The sequence below is a fragment of the Ranitomeya imitator genome, chromosome 4 (genome assembly GCF_032444005.1).
Source record: "Ranitomeya imitator isolate aRanImi1 chromosome 4, aRanImi1.pri, whole genome shotgun sequence".
Taxonomy (NCBI): Eukaryota; Metazoa; Chordata; class Amphibia; order Anura; family Dendrobatidae; genus Ranitomeya; species Ranitomeya imitator.
This window is the reverse complement of record NC_091285.1, coordinates 20122730-20143273: the sequence shown is the minus strand read 5'-3', so window position 1 is coordinate 20143273 and position 20544 is coordinate 20122730. Positions and strand designations below refer to the sequence as shown.

General features: G+C 44.0%; 1 protein-coding gene across 1 annotated transcript; it reads right to left on the bottom strand.

Annotated features, from left to right (window-relative positions):
- Positions 1 to 17999: 17999 nt before the first annotated feature.
- Positions 18000 to 20300, bottom strand: LOC138675227 (E3 ubiquitin/ISG15 ligase TRIM25-like). Its single transcript, XM_069763272.1, has one exon. It carries the CDS (start codon positions 20111 to 20113, stop codon positions 18518 to 18520), a length of 1596 nt encoding a protein of 531 aa, XP_069619373.1. The 5' UTR covers positions 20114 to 20300; the 3' UTR covers positions 18000 to 18517.
- Positions 20301 to 20544: the final 244 nt, after the last annotated feature.

Below are 20544 nucleotides of genomic sequence, written 5' to 3'. Positions count from 1 at the left end.
CGCACCAGTGTCCTTTGAAAAGCCGGCAATTCATATGCGGCTACCGTAAAAATCCCACTGACAGGTTAGAATAGCATAGATAAATAGAAATATACACATAGAATACATATATACTGTATATACACATGTCAGTAACACACACACATATATATGTATTTATATTGCACAGAAAGATAGAATAAAAGCCGGTAATTCATCTGCCGGCTTCTGTAAAATCACTGCAGGAGCCGACAGGATAGAAGAGATGGATTACATGCAGTAAATCAGAGGCGTAGCTAGAGCTTTTGCCGCCCGGGGCTGCTCCCGAGTTTGGCGCCCCCCCGCTCAATACACACAAAGTTTACCAAAAATAGTTTTCCTGTTTTGTAGAACTTAAACTGGGCCTAATGATGTCACCCCCACATGCCAAACCTGTGACTTTTAATTAATTAATATCAGAGAGAACAAAATGACCGCCATACACAACAGAATCCACTATACCAAGACCAATAATATCACATACAGGAAGAAACACCACCACACCATGACCAGACCACATAGTGACCGAATAATACTATATACAAGGGACAAATACCGCCTCCCCATGACCAGATCACATATTACCACCACTTGGTGACCAAATAGCACATACAAGGGACAAATACCACAACACCATTTCCAGACCACATATTACCACCACATAGTGACTGAATACTACAATACTGATCAGTAATAAAGAAAAAAAAAAACAATACTATCACCATAAGTGCCAGTATTCACAGGAGATCTGTACTTAGTATGCAGTGTCTGTGTAGAGGTAATACAAAGATCACTGGTGGTATTATACACAGGAGCTCTGTATATAATGTATAGGTAATACAGTGATCACTGGTGACATTGTACACAGGACCGCTGTATATAGTATATAGTGTATAGTGTCAGTGTATAGGTAACACTGACTCACCAGTGACGTCTCTAGATGAAGTCCTTCATTCATCTTTCATCCAGCACAGACCGCCATCATTTATCCCAGCCAGCACTCGTTTCTGCAGGAAATAACAGTTATCTCGAGCTCCGCTTGCAGAACACATTACTTAATTTTTAACAACTTCTACATTACACCACATGAAGAAAAAAAGGTGATATAGTGTCACTCTGCACAGTAACAGGACCCCCCCCCCATTTAAAACAGTACACTCAAAAAATAAAATAAATACATCACTGCAGTAGTAACATCCCTTAATTAGCCCCTATGGTAATAATATTCCCCACCCTGGCCCCGTGTGTCTCATTCCTGGCTCCAGCCATATGTTCTCCCATCCTGCCCTCATGAGTATCCATCCTACACCATATGATCTCCCCATCCTGCCCCATCTGTCTCCATCGTATCCATCCTGCCCCATGATCCAATCCTGCCCCATGTCTTTCATTCTGCCCCGTGTCTCCAATCATGCCCCGTATCTACATTCTGCCCATGCCTCAAGTCCTGCCCCCAGTGTGTCCAGCAATCTGCCCCAGTGTGTCCAGCATATTACCCCCAGTGTATCCAGCATATTACCCCAAGGTTGTCCAGCAATCTGCCCCAGTGTGTCCAGCATATTACCCCCAGTATGCCCAGCAATCTGCCCCAGTATGCCCAGCAAACTGCCCCAGTGTGTCCAGCATTGCCCCAGTGTGTCCAGAAATCTGCCCCAGGGTCTCCAGCACTGCCCCAGTGTGTCCAGCATTGCCCCCAGTGTGTCCAGCGATCTGCCCCAGTGTCCAGCATTGCCCCAGTGTGTCCAGCAATCTGCCCCAGGGTCTACAGCATTGCCCCAGTGTGTCCAGCAATCTGCCCCAGGGTCTACAGCATTGCCCCAGTGTGTCCAGCATTGCCCCAAGTGTGTCCAGCAATCTGCCCCAGTGTCCAGCATTGCCCCAGTGTGTCCAGCAATCTGCCCCAGTGTGCCCAGCAATCTGCCCCAGGGTCTCCAGCATTGCCCCAGTGTGTCCAGCATTGCCCCCAGTGTGTCCAGCATCGCCCCAGCGTGTCCAGCAATCTGCCCCAGCGTGTCCAGCAATCTGCCCCAGTGTCCAGCATTGCCCTAGTGTCCAGAAATCTGCCCCAGGGTCTCCAGCATTGCCCCAGTCTGTCCAGAAATCTGTCCCAGTCTGTCCAGAAATCTGCCCCAGTCTGTCCAGAAATCTGCCCCAGTCTGTCCAGAAATCTGCCCCAGGGTCTCCAGCATTGCCCCCAGACAGACAGAGTCAGACAAGGAAAAAAAAAAAGTAAAATCCTCACCTCTCCCGTTCCCAGCGCAGGTCTGGTGCACTCAACGTCTCTCCGTCACTGCACGCTCAGGACAGAGGCCGAGCGCGCAGTGATGACGTCATCGCACCCTCTGCCCTGAGACGTCGCAGAGTCAGAGGGCGCTGAAGACGCTGCAGCTACCGCGCAGCCGCAGGAACCAGGAGAGGTGAGTATTAGCGCTGGCAGAGGGGGGGGGGGCGCCCGAAGATTTAAAGGGCACACATCTTTTTTTTTTCCCCTCCTCCTGCAGCGCTGGCCGCGGCCCGGTGACCCGCCCCCCGCAGTGTGCCGCCCGGGGCGGCCCGCCCCCCCCGCACTCCCCTTCCTACGCCACTGCCGTAAATACATGTAGAATAAGTAGATATATAGATGTCAGTGGCAAATACAATTAGTACAGTGTGTGTGCAAATTACTGGACATGTATTTAATTTATAAATGATTAATTATTGGAAAAAAATGGCGTGGGCTCCAGCACAATTTTCAAAACCAGCAGAGGGAAAGCCAGCGACTGGGAGCAGATGTTTATAGCCTGGGAAGGGGGTTATTCCCATGGAGCTTCCCAGGCTATTAATATCAGCTCACAGCTGTATACGTAGCCTTTACTGGGTATTAAAATGGGGGACCCCAAAAAAATTGACGTGGGGTTCCCCCATAATTAATAACCAGCAAAGGCTATGCAGCTGCGGGCTGATATTAATAGCCTAAGAAGGGACCATGGATATTGCCCTCCCCCGGCTAAAAACATCAGCACTCAGCCGCCCCAGAAAAGGCATATCTGTAAGATGCACCAAATCCAGAACGCCAGTAATGGAGAGATGTCAATAAGGCACCTCTCCATTACTAATCCTATAGTTGGTAACGAGTTAAATAAAGACACAGACAGAATAAAGTATTTTAACTCCTTCATCCCCGAGGGTGGTTTGCACGCTAATGACTAGGCCAATTTTTACAATTCTGACCACTGTCCCTTTATGAGGTTATAACTCAGGAATGCTTCAACGGATCTTGGCGATTCTGACACTGTTTTCTCGTGACATATTGTACTTCATGATAGTGGTAAAATTTCTTCGATATAACTTGCGTTTATTTGTGGAAAAAAAACGGAAATTTGGCGAAAATTTTGAAAATTTTGCAATTTCCAACTTTGAATTTTTATGCCCTTAAATCACAGAGATATGTCATGTAAAATAATTAATAAGTAACATTTCCCACTTATCTACTTTACATCAGCACAATTTTGGAGCCAAAAATTTTTTTTTAGGGAGTTATAAGGGTTAAAAGATGACCAGCAATTTCTCATTTTTACAACACCAATATTTTTTAGGTACCACATCACATTTGACGCCATTTTGAGGGGTCTATATGATAGAAAATACCTAAGTGTGACACCATTCTAAAAACTGCACCCCTCAAGGTGCTCAAAACCACATTCAAGAAGTGTATTAACCCTTCAGGTGTTTTACAGTAATTTTTGGAATGTTTAAAAAAAAATTACCATTTAACTTTTTCACAAAAAATTTACTTCAGCTCCAATTTGTTTTTTTTCCCCAAGGGTAAGAGAAGAAATTGGACCCCAAAAGTTGTGCCATTTGTTCTGAGTACGCGGATACCCCACATGTGGGGGTAAACCACTGTTTGGGCGCATGGCAGAGCTCGGAAGGGAAGGAGCGCCGTTTGTCTTTTCAATGCAAAATTGACTGGAATTGAGATGGGACGCCATGTTGCGTTTGAAGAGCCCCTGATGTGCCTAAACATTGAAACCCCCCATAAGTGACACCATTTTGAAAAGTAGACCCCCTAATGAACTTATCTAGCTGTGTTTTGATAGCTTTGAACTCCCAAGTTTTTCACTACAGTTTAGATCGCAGAGTCGTGAAAATAAAAATTAATTTTTTTCCCACAAAAATGTTTATTTAGCCCCCCAAATTTTTATTTTCTCAAGGGTAACAAGAGAAATTGGACCCCAAAAGTTGTTGTCCAATTTGTCCAGAATACGCTGATACCCCATATGTGGGCAAGAACCACCGTTTGGGTGCATGGCAGAGCTTGGAAGGGGAGGAGCGCCATTTGGAATGCAGACTTAGATGGATTGGTCTGCAGGCGTCACATTGCATTTGCAGAGCCCCTGATGCACCTAAACAGTAGAAACCCCCCACAAGTGACAGCATTTTGGAAACTAGACCCCCAGGAACTTATATAGATGTGCTTTGACAGCTTTGAACCCCCAAGTGTTTCACTAGTTTATACTGCAGAGTCGTGAAAATAAAAATTAATTTTTTTCCCACAAAAATGTTTTTTTAGACCCCCAAATTTTTATTTTCCCAACGGTAACAAGAGAAATTGGACCCCAATAGTTGTTGTTCAATTTGTCCTGAGTATGCTGATACCCCATATGTTGTGGTAAACCCCTGTTTGGGCGCATGGGAGAACTTGGAAGGGAAGGACCACTGTTTTACTTTTTCAACGCAGAATTGGCTGGAATTGAGATCGGACGCCATGTCGCGTTTGGAGAGCCCTGATGTGCCTAAACAGTGAAAAACCCCAATTCTAACTGAAACCCTAACACCAACACACCCCTAACCCTAATCCCAACCATAACCCTAACCACACCCCTAACCCTAACACACCCCTAACCCTAATCCCAACCATAAATGTAACCCTAACCCTAACTTTAGCCCCAACCCTAACTTTAGCCCCAACCCTAACTTTAGCCCCAACCCTAACCCCAAACCTAGCCCTAACCCTAGCCCTAACCTTAACCCTAGCCCTAACTCTAGCCCTAACCCTGGCCCCAACCCTAACCCCAACCCTAGCCCCAACCCTAGCCCCAACCCTAACCCTAGCCCTAACTCTAGCCCTATCCCTAATGGGAAAATGGAAATAAATACATTTAAAAAAAAATAATTTATGTTTCCCTAACTAAGGGGCTGATGAAAGGGGGTTTGATTTACTTTTATAGCGGGTTTTCTAGCGGATTTTTATGATTGGCAGCCGTCACAAACTAAAAGACACTTTTTATTGCAAAAAATATTTTTTGCGTTACCACATTTTGAGACCTATAATTTTTCCATATTTTGGTCCACAGAGTCATGTGAGGTCTTGTTTTTAGCGGGACGAGTTGACGTTTTTATTGGTAACATTTTCAGGCACGTGACATTTTTTAATCGCTTTTTATTCTGATTTTTGTGAGGCAGAATGACCAAAAACCAGCTATTCATTAATTTCTTTTTGGGGGGGCGTTTATACCGTTCCGCGTTTGGTAAAATGGATGAAGCAGTTTTATTCTTCGGGTCAGAACGTTTACAGCGATACCTCATTTATATCATTTTTTTATGTTTTGGCGCTTTTTATACGATAAAAACTATTTTATAGAAAAAATAATTATTTTTGCATCGCTTTATTCTGAGGACTGTAACGTTTTTATCTTTTCGCTGATGATGCTGTATGGTGGCTCTTTTTTTGCGGGACAAGATGACGTTTTCAGCGGTACCATTGTTATTTATATCTATCTTTTTGATCGCGTGTTATTCCACTTTTTGTTTGGCGGTATGATAATAAAGCGTTGTTTTTTGCCTCTTTTTTTTTTTTTTACGGTGTTCACTGAAGGGGTTAACTAGTGCAACAGTTTTATAGGTTGGGTCGTTACGGACGCGGCGATACTAAATATATGTACTTGAATTGTTTTGTTTTTTTATTTAGCTAAGGAAATGTATTTATGGGAACAATATTTTTTTTTCTTTATTTAGGAATTTTTTTTTACACATCTAAAAAATTTTTTTTTTTACTTTGTCCCAGGGGGGACATCACTGTATAGTGACAGATCGCTGATCTGACACTTTTCAGAGCACTGTGTCAGATCAGCAATCTGGCGTGCCCTGCTGCAGGCTTACAGGAGCCTGCTCTGGACCCGGAAGTACTCCCTGCAGGACCCAGAAGTAGCCCCACGGCCATTTTGGATCTGGGACCTGCAGGGAGGAGTCGCTCGGTTCAAGGTGAGCACTTTGCCTTGTACCGATCGTCTCAGGGAAGCCCGCAGGGAGTTCCCTCCCTGTGTGATGCTTCCCTATACCGCTAGCACACCGCGATCATATTTGACCGCGTGAGCGCGGCCAATCGCGTATGACGTACTATCCCGTCGGTGGTCATTCGGGCCCACCCCACCTCGACGGGATAGTACCTCATATGTCAGAAAGGGGTTAATGAAATAAAACACTAAACGCAGTTTGCCATTTTTATTAGTCAGCTAATCCATGCGACGCCCTCGATCTCCTATAATAAAGAAAAAATAACAAACCAAAAATATAGCCCATACCTGTCTGGCGTTCTATACCACACTGTAATCCATATCTAGGGGATAAACAGTTTACAACCAGGAGCAGTGCTAATGCGACAGTCCGGGCTATAAACCACTGATGAATGAATGAAAAGCTGCTGGCTTAAGTTTTTGTTGGTTCAATCGTAAGCACAAAAGATGCTAACTTCCCAGCTTGGCATACATATCAACTATAAATTGATGAAAAAGTTGCCTACATTGTAAAATGTGGTTAGAAGACTCATGTCTGATCATTATTTGGCAGGCATAAAAGTCCATAACTGAAATTTTTTTATTGGTTGCCATAGCAGTCATGGGATCAGTCTGTGTTAGATTAAAGTGATAGCCATCTTGGCCATTCCAAAATATTATCGGATATTGCAGAGCATCATATGATCTATGTGTTTCTGCAATACGTTGAAGATTGTCGCTTCATTACAATAGCTTCTTCGTTAACAGTGGGAAAATTAAATCGCCTTTCATGCTTGCCAACCGGTGTCTTGTCTGCTCTTATTACAACTTGATTTTCATCACTTGGCATTCTTTCTAAGGCTATTTTGAAAAGGTTTACTAATTTATTATGCTGATGGCAAAATCTTTGCAAATTCAACACAATCTCTTTTTTTGTCTAAAGTATAGCTTCACAGCATCTATCAGCTTGCATTTGTTCGTCCCCTCTGAATACAGAACAGCCCTCACACAGTATTAGGCTACGTTCACATTAGCGTTGTGCGCCGCTGCGTCGGCGACGCAACGCACAACACACGCAAAAACGCACCAAAACGCACGCAAAAACGCTGCGTTTTGCGACGCATGCGTCGTTTTTTGCCGAAATTCGGGCGCAAGAAAAATGCAACTTGTTGCGTTTTCTTGGTCCGACGCTTGCGGCAATAAAGACGCATGCGTCGCACAACGCAACAAACAAAAACGCATGCATCCCCCATGTTAAATATAGGGGCGCATGACGCATGCGTCGCCGCTGCGTCGCCCGACGCAAACTAGCATAACGCTAGTGTGAACGTAGCTTTACTATGACCTGAAGGAGCTCACATCTCAGTAATGAAAACCGCCTCACAGGCAGACTTGTCTAGTTGCCCAATAGCAACCAATCAGAGCTCAGCTTTCACTTTACCTCAGCAGCTTCAGTGATGAAAGCTCCCTGTATAGTAAGCAATAATGACAATCTTACTATGATGCATTTTTTTCGCCTGACCAATATTGCTGCTCAGTAAGGCTGCTTGCACACACTTTATCTCAGCAGCTTCAGTGATGAAAGCACCCACACACATGTAATCCATGGAGGTCCCGATCATGTGACCCATGACTCCTCCTGTGACCTCATCACAGGTCCTGTGCGCACAGAGCAGCCAATAGGTTGTGGATTGTGAGCAGGGGAGCGCGAACCGCACTAGTGACATTCAGCAAATGTCAGGGATTATGAAGAGTTGGCACCACGTGTTCTGACTGCCGCTCTGCTGCCCCCTTTCTTTCAGTGAGGACTGCCGCCTGAAGCAAAGGGCTCAACTTGCCTCATGATAGCAGCGCCCCTTTTTGGATCATCCCAAATTAATTAACTTTCCTTATATATTTAAGGCTAATAGTTTAGTAAGGGGCTATAGGGGATCAGGGTGTAAGTGGATACTCAGCCAGATCTGACCCTCATGGTGCCTAAAAATGAGTAAGGCCGGTTTCACACTAGCATTTGTATACGCAGCATAGGCCGGCGTACTTCTTTCCTAAAGATCTGCATAGATCCGCATGCTTCTTGCATACCTATATTTAACATTGTGTATGCAGGGACATGCGTTATATGCGGATGTGTCCCTGTGCGTCATTTTGACTTACCTGCCGAATGCAACATGCTGCGTCCCCGTGCATTTGGCAGGCACGTCAAAACGATGCACGGGGACGCATCCGCATGCAAGGCATGTCTGTACGTGCACAATGTTAAACATAGATACGCAAGATGCATGCGGGTCTTAAGGAAAGAAGTATGCAAGCCTACGCTGCGTACACATACACTAATGTGAAACCAGCCTAAAGGTACCGTCACACTAGACGATATCGCTAGCGATCCGTGACGTTGCAGCGTCCTGGCTAGCGATATCGTCCAGTGTGACAGGCAGCAGCGATCAGGCCCCTGCTGTGATATCGCTGGTCGGGGCAGAAAGTCCAGAACTTTGTTTCGTCGCTGGACGTCCCTCTGACATCGCTGAATCGGCGTGTGTGACGCCAATTCAGCAATGTCTTCGCTGGTAACCAGGGTAAACATCGGGTTACTAAGCGCAGGGCCGCGCTTAGTAACCCGATGTTTACCCTGGTTACCATCCTAAAAGTTAAAAAAACAACCACTACATACTTACCTACCGCTGTCTGTCCTCGGCGCTCTGCTTCTCTGCTCTGGCTGTGAGCGCCGGGCAGCCGGAAAGCACAGCGGTGACGTCACCGCTCTGCTTTCCGGCCGCTGTGCTCACAGCCAGAGAAGAGAAGCAGAGCGCCGGGGACAGACACGGAAGGTAAGTATGTAGTGGTTGTTTTTTTTACTTTAACGATGGTAACCAGGGTAAACATCGGGTTACTAAGCGCGGCCCTGTGCTTAGTAACCCGATGTTTACCCTGGTTACCGGCATCGTTGGTCGCTGGAGAGCTGTCTGTGTGACCAAACAGCGACGCTGCAGCGATCCGGATCGTTGTCGGTATCGCTGCAGCGTCGCTTAGTGTGACGGTACCTTAAGAGCCTGAGCACGTTTCTTGGGGTTTTAAGTTCAGCAGCCAAGAAGGGCATATCCAGTCCCAGGTGTGTGGGGGGGGTGATGTGGAGAGTCTATTGCATTTTCCCCACCCACTGGCTAAGGTTCATTGTTCATTTCCACCCATTCTGGTTGAACCTGATTTTTAGGACAGTGACTGGACATTCTATTGAATCCTCCCCCAGCAGCAAACACACTGTGATAATGGGGAGGGAATCTTCTGACATATACAGTGGGTACTGAAAGTATTCAGACCCCTTTAAATTTTTCACTCTTTGTTTCATTGCAGCCATTTGGTAAATTCAAAACAGTTCATTTTTTCTCATTAATGTACACTCTGCATCCCATTTTGACTGAACCTCCCCCCCCTCCAGAAATGTACACATTTTTGCAAATTTATTAAAAAAGAAAAATTGAAATATCACATGGTCATAAGTATTCAGACCCTTTGATCAGGCACTCATATTTAAGTCACATGCTGTCCATTTCCTTGTGATCCTCTTTGACATGGTTCTACTCCTTCATTGGAGGCCAGCTGTGTTTAATTAACCCCTTCATGACCGGGGGATTTTTCGTTTTTCCGTGTTCGTTTTTCGCTCCCCTCCTTCCCAGAGCCATAACTTTTTTATTTTTCCGTCAATTTGGCCATGTGAGGGCTTATTTTTTGGGGGACGAGTTGTACTTTTGAATGACATCATTGGTTTTAGCATGTCGTGTACTAGAAAACGGGAAAAAAATTCCAAGTGCGGTGAAATTGCAAAAAAAGTGCAATCCCACATTGGTTTTTTGTTTGGCTTTTTTGCTAGGTTCACTAAATGCTAAAAATGACCTGCCATTATGATTCTCCAGGTCATTACGAGTTCATAGACACCAAACATGACTAGGTTATTTTTTATCTAAGTGGTGAAAAAAAATTCCAAACTTTGCTAAAAAAAAAAAAAAAAAAAAAAATTGCGCCATTTTCCGATACTCGTAGCGTCTCCATTTTTCGTGATCTGGCATCGGTTGAGGGCTTATTTTTTGCGTGCCGAGATGACATTTTTAATGATAGCATTTCGGTGCAGATACGTTCTTTTGATCGCCCGTTATTGCATTTTAATGCAATGTCGCGGCGACCAAAAAAACGTAATTCTGGCGTTTCGAATTTTTTTCCCGCTACGCTGTTTAGCGATCAGGTTAATACTTTTTTTTAATTGATAGATCGGGCGATTCTGAGCGCGGCGATACCAAATATGCGTAGATTTGATATTTTTTTAATTGATTTATTTTGATTGGGGCGAAAGGGGGGTGATTTAAACTTTTATGTTTTTTTTATTTTTTTCACATTTTTTTAAACTTTTTTTTTTAACTTTTGCCATGCTTCAATAGCCCCCATGAGAGGCTAGAAGCAGGCATAGCACGATCGGCTCTGCTACATAGCAGCGATCTGCTGATCGCTGCTATGTAGCAGAATTGCACGTGTGCTGTGAGCGCCGACCACAGGGTGGCGCTCACAGCGACGGGCAATCAGTAACCATAGAGGTCTCAAGGACCTCTATGGTTACCATTCACAAGCATCGCCGACCCCGATCATGTGACGGGGGTCGGCGATGACGTCATTTCCGGCCGCCCGGCCGGAAGCGGTAGTTAAATGCCGCTGTCTGCGTTTGACAGCGGCATTTAACTAGTTAATAGGTGCGGGCAGATCGCGATTCTGCCCGCGCCTATTACGGGCACATGTCAGCTGTTCAAAACAGCTGACATGTCCCGGCTTTGGTGCGGGCTCACCGCGGAGCCCTGCATCAAAGCAGGGGAGCCGGCATCGGACGGTATAGTACGTCCGATGCCGGTAAGGGGTTAAACTGATAGGACTTGATTTGGAAAGGCGCACACCTGTCTATATGAGACCTCACAGCTCACAGTGCATGTCAGATCAAATGAGAATCATGAGGTCAAAGGAACTGGCCAAGGAGCTCAGAGACAGAATTGTGGCAAGGCATAGATCTGGCCAAGGTTACAAAAGAATTTCTGCAGTACTCAAGGTTCCTAAGAGCACAGTGGCCTCCATAATCCTTGATGTACAATAACAAATTGTATTGTGGTACCGTGTTAGCCAGAAAAATCGGTGGCACCAGACGGACCCCAGATAACTAAGAACATCATTCCCACTGCCTCTCCATCTGTAAGAAAATGCCTAATTTGATTACCTTGGCTTATCTATGGAGTCATCACACTTCCCACCCTCTAACAAATGTCCTCCTGTATTATTCTTTAAATGTGCTTGTTTCTTATTAATTTATTTGTAATCTTGCATGAAGAAGGAGCCACTGTGCTCTAAAAGCTTGCAAACATATTATTTTCTGGTTAGCCAATAAAGGTATCACTCCTGGATACACATGATGAGAGCATTATACTGCCTCTGTACAAATCCCTAGTTAGACCGCACATGGAGTACTGTGTCCAGTTTTGGGCACCGGTGCTCAGGAAGGATATAATGGAACTAGAGAGAGTACAAAGGAGGGCAACAAAATTAATAAAGGGGATGGGAGAACTACAATACCCAGATAGATTAGCGAAATTAGGATTATTTAGTCTAGAAAAAAGACGACTGAGGGGCGATCTAATAACCATGTATAAGTATATAAGGGGACAATACAAATATCTCGCTGAGGATCTGTTTATACCAAGGAAGGTGACGGGCACAAGGGGGCATTCTTTGCGTCTGGAGGAGAGAAGGTTTTTCCACCAACATAGAAGAGGATTCTTTACTGTTAGGGCAGTGAGAATCTGGAATTGCTTGCCTGAGGAGGTGGTGATGGCGAACTCAGTCGAGGGGTTCAAGAGAGGCCTGGATGTCTTCCTGGAGCAGAACAATATTGTATCATACAATTATTAGGTTCTGTAGAAGGACGTAGATCTGGGGATTTATTATGATGGAATATAGGCTGAACTGGATGGACAAATGTCTTTTTTCGGCCTTACTAACTATGTTACTATGTTACTATGTATGTTACTTCTGTCATCATTGGGCAGAAAAATATTCACCTCCATAATCCTTAAATGGAATAAGTTTGGGACCACCAGAAGTTTTCCTAGACCTGGCTGTCCAGCCAAACTGAGCAATCGTGGGAGAAGAGCATTGGTGAGAGAGGTAAAGAAGAACCCCAAGATCATTGTGGCAGAGCTCTAGAGATGCAGTAGGTAGATGGGAGAAATTTCCATAAAGTCAACTCTCACTGCAGCCCTCCACCAGTCAGGCCGTTATGGCAGAGTGAATACAAAAATTCCAAGGCAAAGTGCACACAGATTAAGATGGCTAAATGAATGGTAAAATTAACAATAGATCCAAATGAATATTATACTCGGTGCACAAATGGACAATGCAAGTCGACAAATTGGAAATTGAAATAACTGACAACGAAAAAGAGCCCGATCAAATGTCCAATATTCAAACAAAAAATAATAATGTTTATTCAGGGATACAAAAACCATAAGGAGGGTGGAAAATACCAAAGAAAAATAGGGCAACACAGGGGACAATGATTGTAAATCAATATAATGTGGCCAAATGTATGACAAGAATCAGATCAAATAATCCAGTAATCATTATGTGACATAAATAAAAATTCAGAAATGTCTAGTCAAACCAAGATGTTGATATGCAAAATATATACAGGCATATGCACTCCCTGACAGAAGTTTTGTCGCTTATCCATGTTATGTAAATAAAATCTTATAACCTGACATTAAATTCATCCATTGGTTGTATAAATTATTCTTTTGAAAGCTGAAACCCTTTGAAATGTGGTTTAGGTTAAGAAAATAAATTGGCATCAATGCAGAAATATTGATCAGTTAATGGACACAGAATGGTCAGATTTTGTCAAGACAAAAGTTTTGTCACCCACAGAAAGTAATGTGATATTCAAACAAATAATTAACTTAAAATACAAATATATGTTGTATAACATTGGTGAATTAAGTTGTGGTGCTATTAGAGTCATATTTAATATTTTGTGTGACTTCCATGAGATTGAAGGACTGCATCCATGCGGTTCAACACTGATTCATACAATTTATTAATGAAGTCATCAGGAATTGCAAAGAATGCAGCCTCCCAGAGTTCATCTAGATTCTTTGGTTTTGTCTTCCAAGCTTCCTCTTTCATCCTACCCCAAACATGCTCAATGATGTTCATGTCTGGTGACCAGGCTGGCCAGTCCTTGAGCACCTTGATCTTTTTTGCCTGGAGGAACTGTGTTGTAGAGATGGATGTATGAGATGGAGCACCATCCTGCTGCAGAATTTGACCCCTTTTATGATTTGGAATATAAGAGGTAGCTAATACATCTTGATATTTTAGGCTATTGATATTGTCTTCCACCTTGCAAATGTTTCGCACACAACCATACTGAATGCCACCCCAGACCATGATCTTTCCACCACCAAATTTAACTGTTTTCTGGGTGTATTTTGGATCCATATGGGCTCCAGTAGGTCTCCTGCAGTATTTGTGGCGGCTGTGGTGTAATTCTACTGAAGATTCATCAGAAAAATCCACCTTCTGCCACTTTTTCAGCGTCCATCTGTTTAGCAGGCTGTGGGACTTTGCAAATGCCACATGTTTTTTTTATTTGCCTTTTGTTTAGTGCTTGCTTCTGGGCACTGATTCGACCATGGAGGACATTTTGAGACAGAATCCTACAAACTGTTCTAGTTGACACAGGGAATTTAGGTGACCAGGCCTGTTGGAGCTCTGTGGCAGTGGAATAGGGGCTTGCTTTGGATTTTCTAACCAACAAACGTTCCTCCTGAGCAGTTGTCTTGCGGGGTCTGCCAGACCTGGGCTTGTCAAACACATCGCCAGTCTCTTCAAATCTTTTTTTAATTCTTTGTACTTGACACTGAGACACATTAAAGGTGCCAGCCACCTCTGCAGTGGATCTGGTCTTCAACCTCTTGATAATCCAGGCTTTGGTCGCAGGGTGGATTTTTGGCATGTTGGCAGAGCTCAAGTTGCAGTGAAGGTCTGGGGTGCTGGGTTTCATTTTATACACACACACTAATTAACTGATCATTTACTGAGCACAGGTGAGGATGGATGTAAATTAGGATTGGGTGCATTACATGACCAGGTGACAAAACTTTTGTCTTGCCAAAATCTGACCATTCTGTGTCCATTGACTGATCAATATTTCAATATTGATTTATTTTCTTAACCTAAACCACATTCCAGGGGGTTTAAGCTTTCAAAAGAATAATTTATACAACCAATGGATGAATTTGGCATCAGGTTATAAGCTTTTATTTACATAACATAGATAAGCAACATAATTTCTGTCAGGAAGTGTAGACAGTAAAGGTACCGTCACACTATACGATTTACCAACGATCACGACCAGCGATACGACCTGGCCGTGATCGTTGGTAAGTCGTTGTGTGGTCGCTGGAGAGCTGTCACACAGACCGCTCTCCAGCGACCAACGATGCCGGTAACCAGGGTAAACATCGGGTTACTAAGCGCAGGGCCGCGCTTAGTAACCTGATGTTTACCCTGGTTACCATCCTAAAAGTAAAAAAAACAAACGCTTCATACTTACCTTCCGCTGTCTGTCCCCGGCGCTCTGCTTCTCTGCTCTGGCTGTGAGCACAGCAGCCGGAAAGCAGAGCGGTGACGTCACCGCTCTGCTTTCCGGCCGCTGTGCTCACAGTGAGTGCAGGAAAGCACAGCGCCGGGGACAGACAGCCGAAGGTAAGTATGAAGCGTTTGTTTTTTTTACTTTTAGGATGGTAACCAGGGTAAACATCAGGTTACTAAGCGTGGCCCTGCGCTTAGTAACCCGATGTTTACCCTGGTTACAAGCGAACGCATCGCTGGATCGGTGTCACACACACCGATCCAGCGATGACAGCGGGAGATCCAGCGACGAAAGAAAGTTCCAAACGATCTGCTACGACGTACGATTCTCAGCAGGGTCCCTGATCGCTGCTGCATGTCAGACACAGCGATATCGTATGGATATCGCTGGAATGTCACGAATCGTACCGTCGTAGCGATCAAAATGGCACTGTGTGACGGTACCCTTAAAGTGCAATGCAGACTGTCAATCATGTAAAGGGGCTAAGATAGAGCCAATAATCACAAAGCATATATATGCTATTCATTGCTAAAGTGCACTTAGGTAAGTACACTCTGCCTTCATCAGGGGCAGATGCCGAAATGCGCATCAGGGCAGGGCGCATCCTGGGGACCTCTTTTATACAGGACTAAGGTAATAAATTGGGTGGCTTTTGAACGTACTTACCTAAGTTCACTTTAGCAATGAATAGCATATATATGCTTTGTGATTATCGGCTCTATCTTAGCCCCCTTACATGATTGACACTCTGCTTTGCACTTTAAATGTCTATATGCCTGTATATATTTTGCATATCAACACCCTGGTTTGACTAGACATTTCTGAATTTTTATTTCTGTGCCATAATGATAACTGGATTATTTGATCTGATTCTTGTCATACATTTGGCCACATTATATTGATTTACAATCATTGTCCCCTGTCTTGCCCTCTTTTTCTTTGGTATTTTCCCACCCCTTCTTATGGTTTTTGTATGCCTGAATAAACATTATTATTTTTTTGTTTGAATATTGGACATTTGTTCGGGCTCTTTTTCGTTGTCAGTTATTTCAATTTCCGATTTGTCCACTTGGATTGTCCATTTGTGCACAGAGTATAATATTAATTTGGATCTATTGTTAATTTTACCATTCATTTAGCCATCTTAATCTGTGTGCATTTTGCCTTGGAATTTTTGTATTCACTCTGCCATAACGGCCTGACTGGTGGAGGGCTGCAGTGAGAGTTGACTTTGTGGAAATTTCTCCCATCTACCTACTGCATCTCTAGAGCTCAGCCACAGTTATCTTGGGGTTTTTCTTTACCTCTCTCACCAAGGCTCTTCTCCCATGATTGCTCAGTTTGGCTGGACGGCCAGGTCTAGGAAAACTTCTGGTGGTCCCAAACTTCTTCCATTTAATGATTATGGAGGCCACTGTGCTCTTAGGAGCCTTGAGTACTGCAGAAATTCTTTTGCAACCTTGCCCAGATCTGTGCCTTGCCACAATTCTGTCTCTGAGCTCCTTGGCCAGTTACTTTGACCTCATGATTCACATTTGGTCTGACATGCACTGTGAGGTCTTCGGGTATGTGCACACGTCAGGATTTTTAGCTTTTTTTTGCGGAATTTCGCTATAAAAACGCTATAAATCTGGTAAAAAAAACGCTAACATTATGCATCCTATCATTTAGAATGCATTCCGCATTTTTTGTGCAGATGTTAGCGTTTTTTTCCGCAAAAAAAACGCATTCCGCAAAAAATCCGGACATGCTCTATCTTTTTCCTGATTTTTTGCGGATTTCCTATCAAAAAGGTCATTCCGGGAAAAAAAAAACGCTAAAAATCCGCAAAAAATCCGCGCAAAAAACGCGCAAATTCCGCCAGAAATCCACGCGAAAAAAGGACGCGGATTTCTGGCAGAATTCTCAGGATTTTGTCAGGAAAAAATCCTGACGTGTGCACATACCCTTCTATAGACAGGTGTGTGCCTTTCCAAATCAAGTCCTATCAGTTTAATTAAACACAGCTGGACTCCAAAGAAGGACTAGAAACATGTCAAAGAGGATCACATGGAAATGGACAGCATGTGACTTAAATACCAGTGTCTGAATTCTTATGACCATGTGATATTTCGATTTTTCTTTTTTAATAAATTAGCAAAAATGTCTACATTTCTGGGGGGTTTTCAGTCAAAATGGGATGTAGAGTGTACATTAATAAGAAAAAATGAACTTTTTTGAATTTACCAAATGGCTGCAATGAAACAAAGAGTGAAAAATTTAAAGAGGTCTGAATACTTTCAGTACCCACTGTATATGTCAGAAGATTCCCTCCCCATCATCACAGTGTGTTTGCTGCTGGGGGAGGATTCAATAGAATGTCCAGTCACTGTCCTAAAAAAACAGGTTCAACCAGAATGGGTGGAAATGAACAATGAACCTTAGCCAGTGGGTGGGAAAAATGCAATAGACTCTCCAGTCACCACACACACCTGGGACTTGGATATGCCCTTCTTGGCTGATAAAACTCAAAACCTCAAAAACCATGTGCTCTGGCTCTTAGGCTGGTTTTACATTAGTGTTTGTGTACGCAGCGTAGGCCTGCATACTTCTTTCCTTAAGATCTACATGCGTGTTGTGCACTTATATTTAACATTGTGTACGCGTTGTATGCGGATGCGTCCCCGTGCGTTGTTTTGACGTGCCAGCCGAACGCATGGAGACGCAACATGTTGCGTTCGGCAGGCAAGTCAAAATTAAGCACGGGGACACATCTGCATATAACGCATAGTGGCCTCCATAGTGGGCAATGGCCAATAAGAGATGATCTGAATAGAGAGAACTGTAAAGTCAGGAGACGCGACCTGTTCCCGGGCTCCAGAATAAATGAAAAACTTTAGGAATCTCCAGTTTCAGGGAAGTTTCAGGCAAGATCGGGGGCGGTTGGGATTTGCTGACTCTTCCATGAGTCCGGATCTTCTTATTCTTCTGGCCCTGGTACGATGGCTGCCCGTGAGCCCCCTACAGCTACGCCCCCCCACTATATCACAAGGAGACAAGTGACAGAGCAGTAATATTACAGGAGGAGAGGACAGTTTATTATACCAAGTGGTTACATTAGATATAATACAGTGTGAGGATTACAAGAAAAACACAATCTCCAAAATGATAGAAAACCAGAAATATCACAGAAGTGACCAACAAGGGACATAACGACAACCCTTGTCCTGCGAGATAGAAAGGTGAAATAAGGTTGTCACACAGATTATTGTATGAGGAGCAGTTATACATTCTCCTGTTATACTTTATCCATCAATTCCTCACTATGTGCAATATGTATAGGCCGCATCTCTGCCCCCTCCGTCCTATTGTAAGGCCCAGATTGTGACTGAGCTTCATAGGAAACTGCCAGTGACTGTATACAGCGATCCTGAGATTATACAGTATATAGTACAAGCGACCAAACTACTGCAACACTGAAAAAGAAGTATACACTAAAAAAAGTATAAAAAAAAACAGAAACAGAAATACAACATACAACAACCCAATGAAAATATTTTATACGTAAATTTCTTACAACTATTACTCTTCAACTGCAAATTTTAATCCAGCCATCAGCAAGAAATAATGAGAAATCTACATAAAATGCAGCATGAAGGGGCTCGGTGAAGGTGGCAGTGAAGGTGTGTAAGTGTCTGATGGGGTCACACAGCTCATAAAAGGACAACTGCCCGGCCTCATAATCCAGACATATCCTGACTCTATAACTGGAGATCTTGTGAGGTAACTGGATCTCTTTACCGTTATGTCTCACTGAATACTGATTATTATAATATTTTCCCAAACCCCAGGATTTGTTATTATCTCCAATCAGTGACTTACGCCCCCTCCTGTCCATACTGGGATAACATATCCCCACCCTCCAACCCCCTGATCTACTGATCTTCACATCCCAGTAATGTCTTCCTGAGGTAAATCCTCTCCTGCTCATCACCTGATTACACTGGAATCTCCCTGCTCTTTCTGGACGTTTCTGCTTCTCTTCTGTCCAGCTCGCAGTTTTCAGGTCGTCTGATATAAGGACATTATTACCAGCTGTGTTTACATCCAGTAATATGTCTGCAGGATCCTCCACATAGATCCCGCTCCTTATACCTGATATTACCTCACATAATGTGTGTAATGTGTGTAAGATCACAGCCACATCCAGGTCATTTCCATCATGGGGCTGTTTATCATGTCCCCCTGTGTCCTCATCACCTCTCTCCTTCTCAGGATCACACAAGTCTCCGGTGTCTGGATCCTGTAAGACAGTCAGTGGATCCCACATGTTACACAGCTCCTCAATGTGTCTCATCTTCCTGGACAGCTCGTCCTTCTTTATTTCCAGCTGATGGATCAGAGCAGACAGTGACAGTGACTCTTCCTTTTCCTGCCTGGAGATCTCACTCAGGAGCTTCTTCTCTAGGTTGTCCACCCGTCTCCTGATGTCTGTACACAGGGCAGTGACTCTCTCGGCTTCTCCAGCTGCTTTTCCTTGAGCTTTTCTCCAGCGCTCCTCCAGACTCCGGACTCTTTCCTCAGTCTCTTCTCTCTTTGTTGTCAGTTTCTGAAGAACATTTCTTAGTTTCTTCTTCTTCTTCTTTGAGGCCTCATCCAGCATCTCCACCCGATGTCCCCGATGTTCTCCTGCTGAACAATAGACACAGATACAAGCAGCGTCCACAGTGCAGTAATATTCCAGGATCTTCATATGGACAGCACATTTCATTTTTCCCAGAGAAGTGCTGGAATCCCATAAGACGTGTTCTGGTGATTTGTTGTGAGCTCTCAGGTGTTTATGACACAGAGAAGCCTCACAGTGTATACAGGATCTAACAGCAGGTACCGGAGAGTCCACACAGTAAGTGCAGTTGATCTCGGTGATCTCCTCTTGTTCTTGCTGAGTAATCAGGATACTTTCTACGACATTATGGAGTTTTAAGTTCCTCATCAGTGCCGGCCGCATCTGAAATCTTTTTCGACATTCAGGACAGGAATAAACTCCAGACTCGTCCTGTGTATCCAGCACACGACAAATACAGACCCGGCAGAAGTTGTGTCCACATCTCAGCATTACAGGATCCTTAAAAATAGATAAACAGATGGAGCAGAGCAGCTCCTCTCCCAGATCAGGAGATGCCATGGCTGAGGGATGTGTGGTTCTTTCGTGAATGATCCCAAAGAGCCGGCTCTTGATGTGAATGACCACTGGGAGCTGATCAAATTTCTTTTCCTTTCTGTTTGCTTGCTTAGCTTCTTCCCACCTGACTGGGGGCTGGGAGGGGTGGAGGAGGAGACTTACAGCAGTGTGTACAAGTGGGGAATGATTGGCATCTACGATACCAAACAATCTGTTGAGTCACTCCTCCTAAACACACCATATACCTATATGCCATGGATGAGGCCAGTAAAGTATATCTTTATTTGGGACTAAAGGTACCTTCACACTAAACGACGCTGCAGCGATCCAGACAACGATCCGGATCGCTGCAGCGTCGCTGTTTAGTCGCTGGAGAGCTGTCACACAGACAGCTCTCCAGCGACCAACGATGACGGTAACCAGAGTAAACATCG